The sequence below is a fragment of the Lynx canadensis genome, chromosome D1 (genome assembly GCF_007474595.2).
Source record: "Lynx canadensis isolate LIC74 chromosome D1, mLynCan4.pri.v2, whole genome shotgun sequence".
NCBI lineage: Eukaryota > Metazoa > Chordata > Mammalia > Carnivora > Felidae > Lynx > Lynx canadensis.
The window spans coordinates 104,154,912-104,171,875 of NC_044312.2; the positions used below are offsets into that span (position 1 = coordinate 104,154,912).

Genomic DNA, 16,964 nt, shown 5'->3' on the forward strand with positions numbered 1-16,964 from the left:
AATATCAGAAATGATTTGAGAGTGTGAAACACTGGCTATGTCAGACAAGGGTGAATTTTCCACATTTAATGGGAGAAAGAGGCTTGAGTCCCACAATATAAAAAACTGATATTGGCTATGACATGGATTTTGAACATCATCTCCCATCAGAAATCCCCACTGAAACTAGAAGCAAGAAACTAAACCATCAGACTCCTAAGAAATAGTAAGGAAGGGACTACATCCTTCATTCCAATCCTCTTTAGGATTCAAATCACCTTTTCCTTCAGAAGATTATAGCTGGTAGAGACTGGGATGTGACCAAATTTATGGGATGATTAGTTCTGAAAGAGGCCTTAGACAAACAGTAGCTATATCAGACTCTTCCCGGGAGACACAACCAGGCTAATCGTATAGCTTTATTTCTGTTCAAAGGCACATCCTCTCTCTCCGTTTATTCCCACTATGGCAGAAACACACAACAAACATCAATCACCATCATGTCTGGATTACGCCACATCAAAATATTTGGGACACAAGTTCTCCACATTCTTGGGGGCCTCTGTCAGATATCAGTCCTTTACAATCAGAGGTCTGAGACTGAGCAGGGCTCAATCTCCAAAGCAAAAGGAACTAACGAGTTTCTAAACCTTAACATTTTACAAATACTTGCAGATTATTTATAAATGATGCTGACATTCCCCATGTACAGTGAAAGTATGAACCTCCTCAGGACTTAAAGATATTGTGTTTGTGTGGAATCAAGTCACCGTCAGTCCATTTGGCATATTAATCTGTGTCAAACTAAGCTTTCTTTATACAAAGGCGATATTATAGTCCATTTATTTGCATATTCTTAGCAGTTAAGCTTTCTGATAGGATAAATCTGGACAGAACCTCAGCAGTACCATCTCTTCTTCTGTAAACTCCTCAAGGCATCTTTGATTTCCTTGTTCCTCAGACTGTAAATCAAAGGATTCAACATGGGGATAACCACAGTGTAGAATACTGATGCAAATCTGTCAAAACTGGAGGAACCGCCAGAGCTGGAACTCAAATAGACAAAGACACTCGAGATATAAAAGAGGGAAACTGCTGTTAGATGAGAAGCACAGGTGTTGAAAGCCTTGGACCTGCCTTTAGCTGAAGTGATCTTCATGACGGAGATGACAATATAACAGTAGGATACCATGATAATGAGAGCATTAACTACCCCAAAGATCATTGTTACTATAGCAAGCAATAGCTGTACAAAGAAAGTGTCAGTGCAGGACAGGACTAACAACTGGGGCATGTCACAGAAGAAGTGGTTGATGACATTAGGCCCACAGAAGTGAAGCTGAAGTATGGCACACAATTGGGATACAGAACCAGAGAGTCCAGCCAGATAGGACCCCAACACCATCCGAATACAGAGGGTGGGTGACATGACTGATGAATAGAGAAGAGGATTACAAATGGCGGCATATCGGTCATAAGCCATGGCTGTCATGAGACAAGACTCACTCAGTCCCATGATTGAAAAAACAAAGTATTGAACGGCGCAACCCACAAAGGTGATAGTTTGCTGCTTTTGGAAAAAGCTGGAGAGCATCTTGGGGGCTGTGGAGGTCACATAGCAGATATCCATGAAGGACAGATTACTGAGGAAGAAGTACATGGGTGTGTGGAGGTGAGAGTCCATCCTTATTAAGATGATGAGGCACAAGTTCCAAGTCAGAGTCATAATGTAGATGAGCAGGAATACAACAAAGAGCACTACTAGGATTCTGGGGAAATCAGAGAATCCCAAAAGGATGAAATAAGTGACCTCTGTAATATTTCCTCCCCCAGTCATTGGCTTGGTGCTTCTAGAATCAGAAAAGAGAGAAGAGAATGCACTGCTGAAATCTCATTCAAATTAAAGAGATATTTTCAAATTTGACTGAAAACTTAACAGAAATTCTGTGATTACTACAGAGATCAGTCATTGAAAGTTTTTTTTAAGCCTTTGAAAATTCATTATATAAGTGCAGCTTTATAAGAGCATAAGGGTCATCACTGCAGATTAAAACTGAAATAGCCCTTCAGTCCCAGATAACCATCTAGATAAATTTTTTAAATTTCTTCTTTTACCCTTAAGAAAAGTTATTTTTGATGTTTATAACAATTTTACAAACTTTTATGTAAATTTTTTGATATATCATCTTCTAACTGGCCCAGAAAACTATATCGTAACTTGACTTTGATAATATTTTCTCGAGGCATAGCTTAAATGCCCAATAAAGTTATGGAAGAAGTCTCTTGGGAAGTCTTCATACTAAGTACACCAAAGGGAAGCTAGCATAGCTCATTACTGACCCCAACAATTTTTTCAATCTTAGGGTATTTTACTACTTGAAAACAGCATGGTACTGTGGTTAAAGGTTCAGACTTTGGAGTTCTGTCTGATACCTTCTCATTTTATGAACTCGTCCCCATAGCTTACACACTAAGACTGATTTGCTCCCAATAAAATGAGAACATCAAGAGCCCCTGGACTATAAGATTACTAGGAGAGTTACAGGAAAATTCATGGGGAGGCCCAGCATATAATGCTGTACAAAGTAACTGTTGAACAGGTGTTGGCTATTATTATCATGGATGGCTTACAGATAGCCATGAGTGACAGCTGTACCCATGGATAGGACTGTCAATGGCGCTAGAGCTGTATGGGTTAATTTGAGATATTTCCTGAGACATCACTGGTCTTGTAGACTGTCAGGAATCAATGCCTCTAGGCAGATTCAGATTCAGATCTCATGTAGAAGCAAATCAATCACCTGCAGCCATGAAGACACGAACGACATAAACAATTTTCTATTTAGTTTGAGTTAATTACACTGGGTCAATTGACAACCACCATCAAGCTATGTAGGGCCTTGATGCAGAGAAAAAGTAGTTTCAATTACCAAGTACTGCATAGCTCATAGCTATAGCTCATAATGTTTTATTGATATAGTCACCGTGTTAGAGCTTACTAACAGATTCATAACAGATTGCAGCTATGGCCTGTGCTCCATAAACAAACTGTCCTTCCTTGAGATGAAAGAGTGAATCAATGAGACAAGCTAAGAAATTTTTGAAAAAAAAAGATTAATAATTAAAAAGGCATGAACTTTCATATATTAAAAAGTATTATACACACTGATAACTCACTATTCTTACAAAACATACATGTGTCAGAAGTATAGAAATCTCAGAAAAATTTAAATACTGGTAAGAATTTAATATATGGTAATAGTATTTTAAATTGATAAAGGATAAACTTTTGACATAAATTTATATAATCTAAGTAGGCAGAAAAATTTCTGAAATATAGCATCAAAACAGAAACTAGAAGAGAAAAATATGATACAACTTAAAACTTGTTTATGTCAGAAAAATTCACTTACATAAAATACTTTTGAAATGCAATTGATGAAGGAAAAATAGTCACAAACATAAAAAAGACAAATGTAGTAATCCCTTTAATATAAAAGGTATAAATCAAGGGATGGGGCATTCACATTTACTCCTGATAAGGGTACAAAATGATTTTATCTCTCTGGAGGAAAAACGTTTTTACTTTATATAATATCTCTGTCTCTCTTTGTCTCCCTCTCTCTGTCTCTGTCTCTCTCTCACTCACACACACACACACACACACACACACACACACACACACAACATGTGAGCCAATTACAAATACCAAAAGTAATGACTGGTATGATTTTGATTCCTCTTTTAAACATCCTTGTATTTGAGGGGCGCCTGGGTGGCGCAGTCGGTTAAGCGTCCGACTTCAGCCAGGTCACGATCTCGCGGTCCGGGAGTTCGAGCCCCGCGTCAGGCTCTGGGCTGATGGCTCGGAGCCTGGAGCCTGTTTCCGATTCTGTGTCTGCCTCTCTCTCTGCCCCTCCCCCGTTCATGCTCTGTCTCTCTCTGTCCCAAAAATAAATAAACGTTGAAAAAAAAAAAAATTTAAAAAAAAAAAATAAATAAACATCCTTGTATTTGATAAATTTTCAACAACTCCTATAAGAAATAACTTATTAAGATACATACATCCTTAATCGTACAGAGTCTCAGACTGCACTCTCCCTGTTTACAGAGTCTTAATGGAATTTAAACACTCTCCTTCTCCCTTCTTTTTTTGTTCAGACCCTTGAGCTGTTTCCACTTTTCCTTTTTCCTTTTTTCTCTCCAGCTGCTTTGCGGGGGAGGGGGGAGTGCTTTTCCTGTACTCATCCCCCCCCCACCCCATCATCTCTCCGCAAGCAAAAACCACTCCCTGCCCTCTGCGGCTTCTCTCTTCCCCAGTTCACCTCTTCGCGCTGCATACCTGCCGAGTTCTGTGGTTCAGGTTGTGCAGATTGTTGTGCTAATCCTCAAATCAGTTTTCTAGGTGTGCAAGATAGTTTCGTGTTGCTCTGGCCACAATTCAGGGGCAAGAGACGCAAAAAAAACTTCCATGCTATTCTACCATCTTGGCCCCTCCTCCTCAGTTGCCTCATCTATAAAGGGGGCTAATGATACTTACTACCTCATAGGATTGCTGCAAGGACTCAATGACATAAAGGGCTTCAAACAGTAGAGGCTCAATAAATGTTAGCAATTATCATCCCCATTATCATTCCTCTCTGTGAAAGAAAAATAAGGCAGAATGAATACTGAAAGGTCAAGGAGCTCTTCACATAATTATTTTCTTTTTTTTTTTTTTTCAACGTTTTTTATTTATTTTTGGGACAGAGACAGAGCATGAACGGGGGAGGGGCAGAGAGAGAGGGAGACACACAATCGGAAACAGGCTCCAGGCTCCGAGCCATCAGCCCAGAGCCTGACGCGGGGCTCGAACTCACGGACCGCGAGATCGTGACCTGGCTAAAGTCGGACGCTTAACCGACTGAGCCACCCAGGCGCCCCACATAATTATTTTCTAAATTAGATGGACTCTGTGCCTAGACTCAAGAATATTGTTAATCAATGACTATAGTTATTTCTATCTCATATTGTTCTGTTATCTGCCAGTCAGCTGTAAACTCCTGATGCCACTTTTTGTGTTCTACCACCACCAACTACTCTTGAGCTGACAACACTATGCACAGTGCATAGTCCAATGGAGATGTTCCACTATTTAGTGATAAGCATCTTGTATACTAATGTTTGCATAACTGAATAAATATATGTTGAACAAATGGTTCTTTCCCCCACTTTTGGATGTAAATCTAAAATTGTCTTATTACATTTCAAATATGTTTTTAGGAACTTGGAAATCTTTCTGTTTACTCTTAAAATAAAGTGTTGCCAATATACGTTCTCCATTATTTTATCCAAGACGAGTCAGAGTCAATGAATATATTTTGCAAGTATGAACTCCTGTGCAAAACATACCCCAATACACCAACACAATCGATCAATTCTGTGAAAATTAAGTCAAGCTTCTAATTAATCACTTGCAATAATTTTATTTTCTTATTACATTCTGGTAACAAGAGGCAGGCAGAGCTAAAAGTATTTTATTTAACATCATTCTCCAAATAAAGGTGAAGAACTGTGGATTGTTTACTAATTCATGTTAAAATTGATCCTGAAAACTTACCTTGCTAAAATTTGGTAAGATAGAGGAAGAGGGAAAAATTCTGAATATATTCACTCTCTTTAATTAGTTTTTTGCATGTGTTCAGAATATCCCAGACACTTTGAAGAAAAGGTGACTGACATAAATATTGGTTGGAGATAGGGTTATAGGTAATCAACACATTTTCCAATATGATCTACTAAGGACATGGCCACTCTGTAAGGCTGTTCAGGGTACAAAGTCAGGTAAAAACCAAGATGTTGCTGAATGAAGAAGAAAAATATAAGTTAAAAAAAAAAGGTCGGGGCGCCTGGATGGCTCAGTCACCTAATTAAGTGCCCGACTTCAGCTCAGGTCATGATCTCACAGTTTTGGGGTTCAGGTGCCTCACTGGGCTCTCTGCTGACAGCTCGGAGCCTGGAGCCTGCTTCAGATTCTGTCTCCTTCTCTCTCTGCCCCTCCCCCACTCATGCTGTCTTTCTCTCAAAAATAAATAAACATTGAGAAAAATTTTAATTAAAAAAAATTAAAAGAGACAGTAAGACCAACAATAACCATGGTACATGGGCGGCTCAGTTGGTTAAGCATCCAACTCTTGATATCGGTTCAGGTAATGATCTCATGGTTTGTGAGATAGAGCCCCACATTGGGATCCATGATGAATGTGGAGCTTGCTTGGGATTCTCTCTCCCCCTCTCTCTCTGTCCCTCCCAAGCTCTCACACACACACATGCTCTCTCTCAACAAACAAACAAACAAAAACAACTACCTATGCTTGGGAGTGAAGCATCTCTGATATCTGTGTTACCCTAACACTAGTGCTTCCAGACCCCCAGGGTCTCCAAAGATGACCATGGAGAGGTATATGAAGTATTTCAAAAGGCCAATGGAATTCTACTTGAATACTCTGTCATACCATTATTTGCCTGAGAGTCAATAAACTGTTTTTTTTTTTTTTATGAAATTTATTGACAAATTGGTTTCCATAAATAAACTGTTAATTTTAGCTCAGTGTGAAATTATTGACTTCTAAAATTTGCTAGGCTTCATAAACATTGTCTTATTAGGCTCTAAGTAATCCCATTATCCCCCACTTTACAGGTGAAAAAAAAGAAGGTAACAGAGTTTAAGACCATATCCTTAAGAAATTGCAGAACTGGAACTCAACATTCATCCTTCACCCCAGAATGATCCCTGATATTTTAGAGTAGAGATTAATCTTTTCAAGGAAGGTCAGAGACATTCTATAGGTGAAAGAGAACCCAAGGAAGAGCCCACCATAGAGAGTGTGGGAGTGAGGGAGGGAGAGGGAAGAGGTGAAGAATGGGAGAGACTGAGGACCATAAACCTTGCTCCACGCAGGTCCTACTGGAAGAATCACATGGCTATTAAGACAGAAAAAAAAAAATCCACCGTTCTCACTAAATCTTGCCCTCTCACCTTGACCCAGATTTCCCAAGAAGACAGAGCTCTTGTCAAAGGTTAAAACTGCTTATTTCTTTTCCAAAGGAATTTTCCAGCTGGGCCCTATCACTCTCCAAGATGGGAGCCGTAGGCCATGAAATTGGCTGTCCACTCAGAGCAAGAGAGATGCCCACAACTGGAGATCCTATAAAATGTGTTATTAAGAGCAAAGGTAACAGGAGAAGGCAATTAGAGGGAAAAAACCCCCAGATACCTGCTCTCTGGAGTCATGATTGTCATGGAGTTTTTGTCCCTGCTAATTTCATGCTCCACTTTGCCATGTCCCTTCTGGATCCATTCCCCACATCCCCATAGTCCAATCATGTTCTCATGATTGTAGCTTTTCTTTTAACGAACTTGGAGTCATTTGAGTTGGAAAGAACCTAGGGACCATCTACTACAATACCTCAATTACCAGGTGAGGAACCTGAGGCCAAGGAGCTAAAAGATTTGCTCAAGATGACCAAGCTAACTGGTAAAATATCTTAATTAAAATAAATTAGGTACATGAACATTTCCCTCTGTACAAAGCACTTTCATTTTAGATATTTACAAACATACATTTTCTCAAATGACCAGACTCTCACAGCAGTCCTGTGAGGCGGACATGCCATTATTCCCTACGCATAATGAGGAAACTGAGACAATAAGGAAAACAACAAAACTAATTCATGACAGTCACGACTTATCATGGTTACAACCTGGGACATGGGTATCAACCAATCTGATGACTTGATGACTGTGTGATCTTGAACAAATTAACCTCTCCAAGCCCCAGGATTATCATAAAATGGGGCTGATAGTAGTAGCTACTTCATAGAGTATGTCTACATAGAGAGAATCAAGTTAGATAATGCATGTAAAGTACTTACCAGGGGGTGTAGTACAAGTATAACTTCTATTAACAGTAGGTGTGATTTGTGTGTTCTGATTTGGAGTTCTTTCCAACGTGTTATGCTGCATTACTAATCCTTCACTAAAAATATCTACTTAAGATCATTCCCATAAACATTTTGCTTGTTTGTTTCTAGGTTTAAAAAAAAACTTTTTTTTCAATGTTTATTTGAGACACAAAGAGAGAGAGAGAGAGAGAGAGAGACAGAATGTGAGCAGGGGAGGGGCAGAGAGTGAAAGGGAGACATAGAATCCAAAGCAGGCTCCAGGCTCTAAGCTGTCAGCACAGAACCCGACACTCACAAACTGTGAGACCATGACCTGAGCCGAAGTTGGACGCTTAACCAACTGAACCATCCAGCTACCCCTGTTTCTGGGTTTTTAGAAATGAAACTCATCTACCCTGCCAGTTACTAGGGATGCAGAGATGTTCTAGACAAGATCCCATCCTTAATTTGATCTACTTCAGCTATTCTTACCTGCAGGGAGAAACAGGTGGGTGGGCAATGAGTTAATTATTTAACTCTCACTGATAGTTTAGTAGTTATATATTCCCCCTGATAAGAACTGCATTCTTAATCCTTTTAAAGATAGAACACCAAAAAGTACAGAATGTGGGTATCATGGCCAAGCAATGGAGGCCATGTTTCTGGTAAGAACAAAAATGTTCCACAAATCACACTTTGTGAGATTCTAATAAATTGTTGCTACACTGGGACGAATGTGGCAGACCTCTATGTGCCCAAGCGTTCTATCTGTAATATCTGCAATATAATTTTTCACCTGCCATTTTCATATGGTTAACAGAAAAACAAGTCAAACCTATGTGATGTAACTGTGCAAAATGTAAAGTACTGTATAAATACTAATGTAATATATGTATGAAATTAGTCCATAAGTTGTGTGGAAAAAATGTCTTTAAAAAAATTCTCTTTAAATTCTCTTGGTTGGACTCTGAGTCTCCATGGTACCCCAGTCTGGTGGCTTTTCTGCCCCTTGGTCAACTTATTGTCCTGGAATCCCTGAGGGGCTCAGATGTCTTGGACTTGAGTCTCCATGGTACCCCAGTCTGGTGGCTTTTCTGCCCCTTGGTCAACTTATTATCCTGGAATCCCTGAGGGGCTCAGATGTCTTGGACTTAGGCACACCACAATAGCCATTATTTCTGAGGTCTTGCACTGTCTCTGTGAAGCTACCATGGAGCATGCTTCAGCCTTGCCTTTACCCAGAAATTGATGACTTTGACTTCTTTATAGCCTGTGCAAATCTCCCCAACCTTGATTCTATTTTTTTTATTTTTTATTTTTGAGTGAGAGAGAGACAGAGACAGAACACAGGCAGGGGAGGGGCAGAGAGAGAGAGGGAGACAGAATCTGAATCAGGCTCCAGGCTCTGAGCTGTTAGTACAGAGCCTGAAACGGGGCTTGAACTCGTGAACCGCAAGATCATGACCTGAGCTGGAGTCGGACACTTAACCGACTGAGCCACCCAGGCGTCCCCCTCGATTCTATATTTTAAGTATAATTAACATACTGTGTTATATTAGTTTCCAGTGTACAATATAATGAATGGTCCAGCCAGAAATCAAAGAGGAAATCAAAAGAGACAGGGGACAAATGAAAATGAAAACACAATGGTCTAAAATCTTTGGGGTGCAGGAAAAGCTATTCTAAGAGGGAATATTATATGAATGCAGGACTACCTCAAGAAGAAAGAAAAATCCCCACCTTGATTTTAAGTGTGCACCTTCTTTCTTCCATTTCTTTCTCCCATCTCTTTTTCACAATTCACTTCACATGAAGGTCCCAGGGGTAAGTTGTTTCTAAACTTTCAATGAATATTTTTTAATATATTGACTCTGAAGCATTTCTAACATCTGACTGTAATAGGAAACCTCCAAGATGGTCCCCAGTGACCCTAGCCTTCTGCTATTCATGGATTTGTGAGGACCACTCCTATATTTAATAGGGCTAATTCATGTAACCAAGAATACATTAGCCTCCTGCCATCAGCCAGCACAAACCTGCCAGCCCATTTGGGAAGTGGGTCCTCCAGCCTCAATCTACCTTCAGAGGACTACAGCCCTGACCCGCTACTTACTGGAGTACAACTGTATGAGAGACCCTGAGCCAGAACACACAGCCAAATCACCCCTGAATTCCTGATCCAAGGAAACTTTCTAATAAATATCTACTTATGTTTGAAGTCTCAAGGTTTTATAGTAATTTCTTGTGCAAGAAGAGTAATTACCTATAAATGAAGGCCATTCATACTGAAAAGAAGTCACATTTTTGTGATCTTGGTATGCATTATAAAATTATTTCAGAATCAAGATCTTTCATTTTTTTCAAGTGTATTTCTTTGAGAGACAGAGAGAGAGAGAGCAAGGAAGGGGCAGAGGCAGAGGGAGAGAGAGAATCCCAAACAGGCTCCACTCAACAGCATGAAGCCTGATGTAGAGCTCAAACTCACAAGTCCCCAGATCATGACCTCAGCTGAAATCAAGAGTTGGACATTTAACCGACTGAAGCACCCAGGCACCCCAGGAGTCTTTCATTTTTAGCAACAGAAAAAAAGAACTGAAACTGGGCATAACAATAAAGTGAATCTGTTAGCTCATAAAACTGAAGTAGTCAGAGAAAATTTGATGATCCAGTGGCTCTAACAATATTACAAATGGCCAGTTTCTTCTCTTCTGTTTAATATGCCTAATGTTGTAATTGTTCCATCCTATGGATAATTTCCGTTATACAGAAAAGTTGTGTAAGTTCTAGATCTCCCAGTCTCGCTTCATATCATCCAAAAGAAGACAGTGTGTCTTCTAGCAGCTTCCACAAAAGATAAAAATGTTTTCTCTCCCAAAAGCCCCAACAAGCATCTCTTTGCATCTTTCAAAGCATCAGAGATAGCTTTGATCAGGTTTTATCTCTCACTTCTACCCCAAGCTATTTGCAATGGCTATTGATTATTTTCTGATTGGCTTAAACCTACATATAAATATATAATTAATATAATTAATTATACATAATTAATATACCAATAAAAATATATTAATATACTATTATATGTGTATATAATGTATGTTATTACATATATTCCTCCTGTACATTAAAGATACTCCTCAGAGAATGAATGATTATGAATGCTAGACAGCAATAAGTTGATAAATAAATAAATCACGAATTTTTGTAATTTCAATTCTCAATGTAAAAAAAAATACTAAGTATATACAGTTTTTAAAGTCAAGTAGTTTTAACAGACTTGTAATGGAAAATTTTTTGGTTCCATCCCATTCTCACTCCTTATATGGCAGTATAAGGATGCAGTATCTTCTTTAAAACACATGAAACTACTTTAATCTGAGTGTACTAATTTTGGAGTTTTATTTTTTACACAGTCTTACACTCCATTCATTGTCTTTTTACCATCTGAGGTGTTTTTTTCTGTCCTTCCACATTGCAGAGAAAGGCACTAAAAAAGCAAGATTTGAGGTTTGGTGTTTATGGCCAGAGACTGTCCTTTGTTGGGCTTCCTGCAAGGCATTGAGCACTTCTCAATTTATCTGATAAACTCTGCTGTAATCATGGGCAGGTTTTTCTCTACACAGGAATTCTCCAGTTTCCTGCCCAGGAGATATCAACCTAGCTAGGAGTATTCTGAGAGTTGAACAAGGGAATGGAGTAGGTGTGCAGTGGAGAAAGAATCTCCCTTTTTCGCTATGTACGTATTATATTCATCCCTCTATTTTTATCATTCCCCCATAGATATAAGTGATGGCCCTGAGCCCACACTTCTTGGTTCAATATCCCAGAGAAGTAATCTCCAATATTCTACTAGAGGGAGGGAGGAATGATGGGGGAAGGTGCAGTTTCCTATCGGCTAGAGAACAGGATGGGTTGGTCTAGGAGTCTAGACACTCTTAAAAGATTTTCAATAAAATCTCCAGTTTTAAGTCCCACCCACTATGCAGGTACTTGGTGCCTACAATTCCTGATCCTTTTGAGGGTTGTGCAATGGGAATCAACTTGCTGCTTCTTGGCTTTTCCACCCCACCTACCCAGGACCCATAGCTTCCTGATTTCTTGAATCTAAGTTGGTTACTCCTCATAGATTTGCTTTCCAGCTTCCAACTTCCGTGGTCATTTCTCCTGGTATCCATATCTTAGTGATTTTATGGGGGGGAAAAAAAACCTCCTATTGTCATTTAGGCAGGCTCTAGGAAGGAGTAAGGGCAAACGCATGGATTCAGCTCATTATGTTTAGCCACATATCACAACTGTATTTTCAAATTGCTTAAGCCATTTTATATCTTCAGTAGAAATAAGTGACTATATGCCATTGTTTACTGTATTTCGCCAGCATTCAGTTAATGTAAATAAAAAATTATTTTAATTTTTTAACTGATATTTCATTAGGTAAAAAAAATTGTTTTAATTTCCCTTTATTATCTTTGAAATGAAACTTTGTCTTTGTATTTTTATATATTTTAACCATATTCCTTTTCATCCTAATTTCTCTTCAGCACCTCTACTTGTAAAAATGTAATTAGCTTATACTATTATCTTATTAATGTCTATAGCCTACTGTTACAACCACACTTTTTAATACTAAGCACTTATATCTCAGTAACAAATATATATACATATATAGGTGTGTAAAGATCTGATAAAAATCACATTTTTTTCTCATTCCAAAACTATAATTAGGGCACAATTTTAAAAATTAAATTTCAAGGGGCACTCAGGTGGCTCAGTTGGTTAACTCTGCTTGGGATTCTCTCTCTCCCTCTCTCCCTGCCCCTCCCCCACTGATGCTAGCTCTCAAAATAAATAAATTCTTAAAAAATTAAATTTAAACATACCAGAGTTGACTGAAAAAATGAGAAATTCATATGTAGAATCCCATATGTAGAATCTAAAATAAACAACGTCACTACATTTTAACTGAACTGTAAAACAAGACCCACTGAACCACAATTTTTACTAATTTCACCACAAAAGACCAATTCCCTTTAAAACAAAAAAGTAAACATATGTTGTTACAACGTAAGAGAGCCTAAAAATTAAACAGTCGTGATAACCATATTTCCCTCAAAAGCACTCTACCAAGAACTCTTATTTTTTGTTAAGTACTTACAGTGCTGAATAATAACTTGGACTTAACCAAAATACCGGCACAACTGAAGAAGCAGCAAAGGAACAGGGCGCAGTCTGTGAGGATGACACTTCCAGGCACGAACCGCACGGCTGGGCGGTCTACAACTGGCTGAGCTGTCTACACCCGCCAGGAGAAGGGCACAGCGGCCTCAGGCGATAGGACCAGAAGGTACGAAAAGGAGCCGGGATGCCTTCCAGGTCTGCAGCTGCAGCCGCAACTCTCCGCAGCCCAGCCATGGCCCAAGGTCACCCCTGACGGCTTCGTGTACCAGCGTGAGGCAATCCCGGGTGACCCTTCACTCCAGAGGAGGAGATGCCCCCGGCCGAGGAAGGCGCTCGAGAAGCAGCTGGGGGCTCGACATGAGGACCAGGAGGAGCTGCGCAGCCACAGACCAGAACCAGGTGCGGCCTTCCTCTAGAAGGAACCCTTCACGCCCAAGGCTGCCCCGGGGAATGGCCCAGAGGATGCCTGACAAGAGCCCAGTGCCGGCCTCGCAGACAAGGACAAAGCGCTGCCTGGATTCCGTGGCAAATCCCGGAGGCTAAGGCCACCGACCCGTAGACGCCTACACGCGCGCCTCGCTCCTGCCCCATGTCCGGGAAGCCAGTGCGCATGTCAGACCTGACGCGCATGCGCTTCACTCCATTCGACGCCCTGTGGACTGCGTGGGGCTCATCACGCGCAGTGAGCGCTGAGGGTGCCCTGGGACCCGCGACAGCCGGAGTGTCGGCACGCCTCGTGCAGTGTTCAGGTCCTCTGGGGCCAGGGTCACCCTCGAGAGCCTGCAGAAGCTGACTCGGAAGGACAGGGTGGACTTGTGAACTGCGAGAAGCGACGTCATGGTGGTGCAGCGGAGCGGCATGGACTTGACGGGCTCTGGCGTGATGGCGGAGGCCAAGAAGTCGAGGTCCATCATGCCGGCCCGGCTCGCGGGAGAGCTCATCAGCACTGGCACACGACTGGCTTCGTGGCTCCCCACTTCGTTGGCTGCGCTGGAGCCCGGGACTGTGGCAGGTGAGGAGGCCAGCCACTCCCCGGGTACACCTTCTGCAATAGCTTGAGTTCAAAGGTGTGGGCTACGAATAATTAATGTGGCTTAACCTTAAGAATAAAGTCTGCACTGAACGCAAATGCACAGTTAAAACTGGGTAAGAGTGGCCAGAAGCCAAAGCCTGAGCTGTGACCATAGGAGGGCGCCACTTTAAGGAGCTAAGTAGAAATTCCCTCCCATCCTTTTGAGGTAAGGCAAATTTGAAGTCCCTGAGAAGTCTAGGAATGCCTCTCCCAAATTAAAATGTGATAAGACTCCCAAAGGCAATAAAATGCAGTGGGGCTGGGACAGAAAGAACCAAAATATTAAGATTTGTACAAAATACTAAGGTTAATTCTTTAGGCAAATATTAAGTGCATACAATGTGCCAGGCATTGTTCACATACCGGAATACTGAGGGTCCTTTTAAGATAAATGATTTGGGGCGCCTGGGTGGCGCAGTCGGTTAAGCGTCCGACTTCAGCCAGGTCACGATCTCGCGGTCCGTGAGTTCGAGCCCCGCGTCAGGCTCCGGGCTGATGGCTCGGAGCCTGGAGCCTGTTTCCGATTCTGTGTCTCCCTCTCTCTCTGCCCCTCCCCCGTTCATGCTCTGTCTCTCTCTGTCCCAAAAATAAATAAACATTGAAAAAAAATTTAAAAAAAAAGATAAATGATAGATGCCAAGATTGCAGGGTGTGGAAGGAGGGCAATCTTCCCCTGCCTCTTTGAAACCCAAACAGGTAGATAAGGTCACAGAAAGATTGACTGAATTGAGATCCCTCCCTCAATGAACCCCTCTAACAACTCCTACAAGTGAAAGTTTATCCTATGAGGGTGGAGAAATGTCAAACTCATTTTTAAGGGCACATACTGAAAATATCTAAATGGCTAAGAGCTACATGAAAGGATGCTCAACATCACTAATCATCAGGGAAATGCAGATTAATACTACAATGAGATACCACCGCCCACCTATTAGAATGGCCATAATCAAGGCAAGAGAGGGGTGCGTAGTGGCTTAGTCGGTTAAGCATCTGACTTCTGCTCAGGTCATGATCTCACAGTCCGTGAATTTGAGTCCTTCATCGGCCTCTGTGCTGGCAGCTCAGAGCCTGGAGACTGCTTCGGATTCTGTGTCTTCCACTCTCTCTGCCCGCCCCCCCCCCCACTCATGCTCTCTCTCTCACTCTCAAAAATGAATAAATGTTAAAAAAATTTTTAATAAAAAATTTTTAAAAAAGAAGGCAAGAGATAACCAGTGTAGGTGAGGATGTGGAAAAAAGGGAACCTTTCTATACCTTTGGTAGGAATATAAATTGGTGTAGCCACTGTGGAAAACAGTGTGGAGGTTCCTCAGAAAATTAAAAATAGAAATACCATACAATCCAGTGATCCCACTACTGGGTATACACCCAAAGGAAATGAAAACAGGATATCAAAGAGATACCTGCATTCTCATGTTTATTGTGGCATTATTCACAGTAGCCAAGATACGGTAATAACCTGAATACCCATCAATGGATGAATAGATAAAATGTGATATATGTGATACACACACACTCACACACACACAAGAATATTATTTAGCCATGAGTAAGAAGGAAACTCTGCCATGTGAGACAAAATGGATGGCCCCTGAGGACATTATACTAAGTGACATTAGTCAGACAGAAAGACAAATACTATATGATGGCACTTTACAGGTGGAATCTAAAAAAAGCCAAACTAATAAACAGAGAGTAAAAAGATGGTTGCTGGGGGGAATAAGATGTTTTTTAAGGGTACAAACTTGCAACTAATAGTAAATAAATCTTAGAGAGCTAATGCAAAGTATAGTGATTGTAAGCAACAATAATGCATTATATTCATCAAACTTAATAAGAGACTGGATCTTAAATTATCCCAATCATAAGCATCTAGATGGCTCAGTTGGTTGAGCGTGCAACTTTGGCTCAGGTCATAATCTCATGATTCAAACTCTCGTGAGTTTGAGCCCTGCATCAGGCTCTGTACTGACAGCTCAGAGCCTGGAGCCTGCTTCAGATTCTGTGTCTCCCTGTCTCTCTGCCCCTCCTCCACTTGCGCTGTGTCTCTCTTTCTGTCTCAAATATAAATAAACATTAATTTAATGTTTAATATTTATTTAATATTTAATATTTATTTAATATTTAAATATTTTTATTTAATATTTAAATAAAAAATTATGCCAACCAAATAAACTGAGGGTTGATGGGGGGTGGGAGGGAGGGGAGGGCGGGTGATGGGTATTGAGGAGGGCACCTTTTGGGATGAGCACTGGGTGTTGTATGGAAACCAATTTGTCAATAAATTTCATATATATAAAAAAAAAAAATTATGCCAACCAAAAATAAGAAATGGTAATTATGTGATATGATAGAGGTGCTAACTCTGCTACAATGACAACCATATCACAATATGTAAATGCATCAAATCAATATATTGTATACCTTAATGTTATAGGTCAAGTATATTTCAATTAAAATTTTAAAACTAAATTTTATTTATTTTTTTTTTCCTGAGGAACACATGCAATATTTTAATTAAAAAATCTTATTCTCTTTCTTCACTCTATTTCTTTTTTTTTTTTATATATATATGAAATTTATTGACAAATTGGTTTCCATACAACACCCAGTGCTCATCCCAAAAGGTGCCCTCCTCAATACCCATCACCCACCCTCCCCTCCCTCCCACCCCCCATCAACCCTCAGTTTGTTCTCAGTTTTTAACAGTCTCTTATGCTTTGGCTCTCTCCCACTCTAACCTCTTTTTTTTTTTTTCCTTCCCCTCCCCCATGGGTTCCTGTTAAGTTTCTCAGGATCCACATAAGAGTGAAACCAT

The 16,964-nt window shown here is 40.4% G+C and overlaps 1 protein-coding gene and 1 pseudogene across 1 annotated transcript; one reads left to right on the top strand and one right to left on the bottom strand.

The window, feature by feature from the left end:
- Positions 1-877: 877 nt before the first annotated feature.
- On the bottom strand, positions 878-1,816 carry LOC115525996 (olfactory receptor 5AN1-like). The gene has a single exon (XM_030333443.1). The coding sequence runs from the start codon at positions 1,814-1,816 to the stop codon at positions 878-880; it is 939 nt and encodes a 312-aa protein (XP_030189303.1).
- Positions 1,817-7,099: 5,283 nt separating this feature from the next.
- On the top strand, positions 7,100-14,133 carry LOC115526432 (annotated as a pseudogene).
- Positions 14,134-16,964: the final 2,831 nt, after the last annotated feature.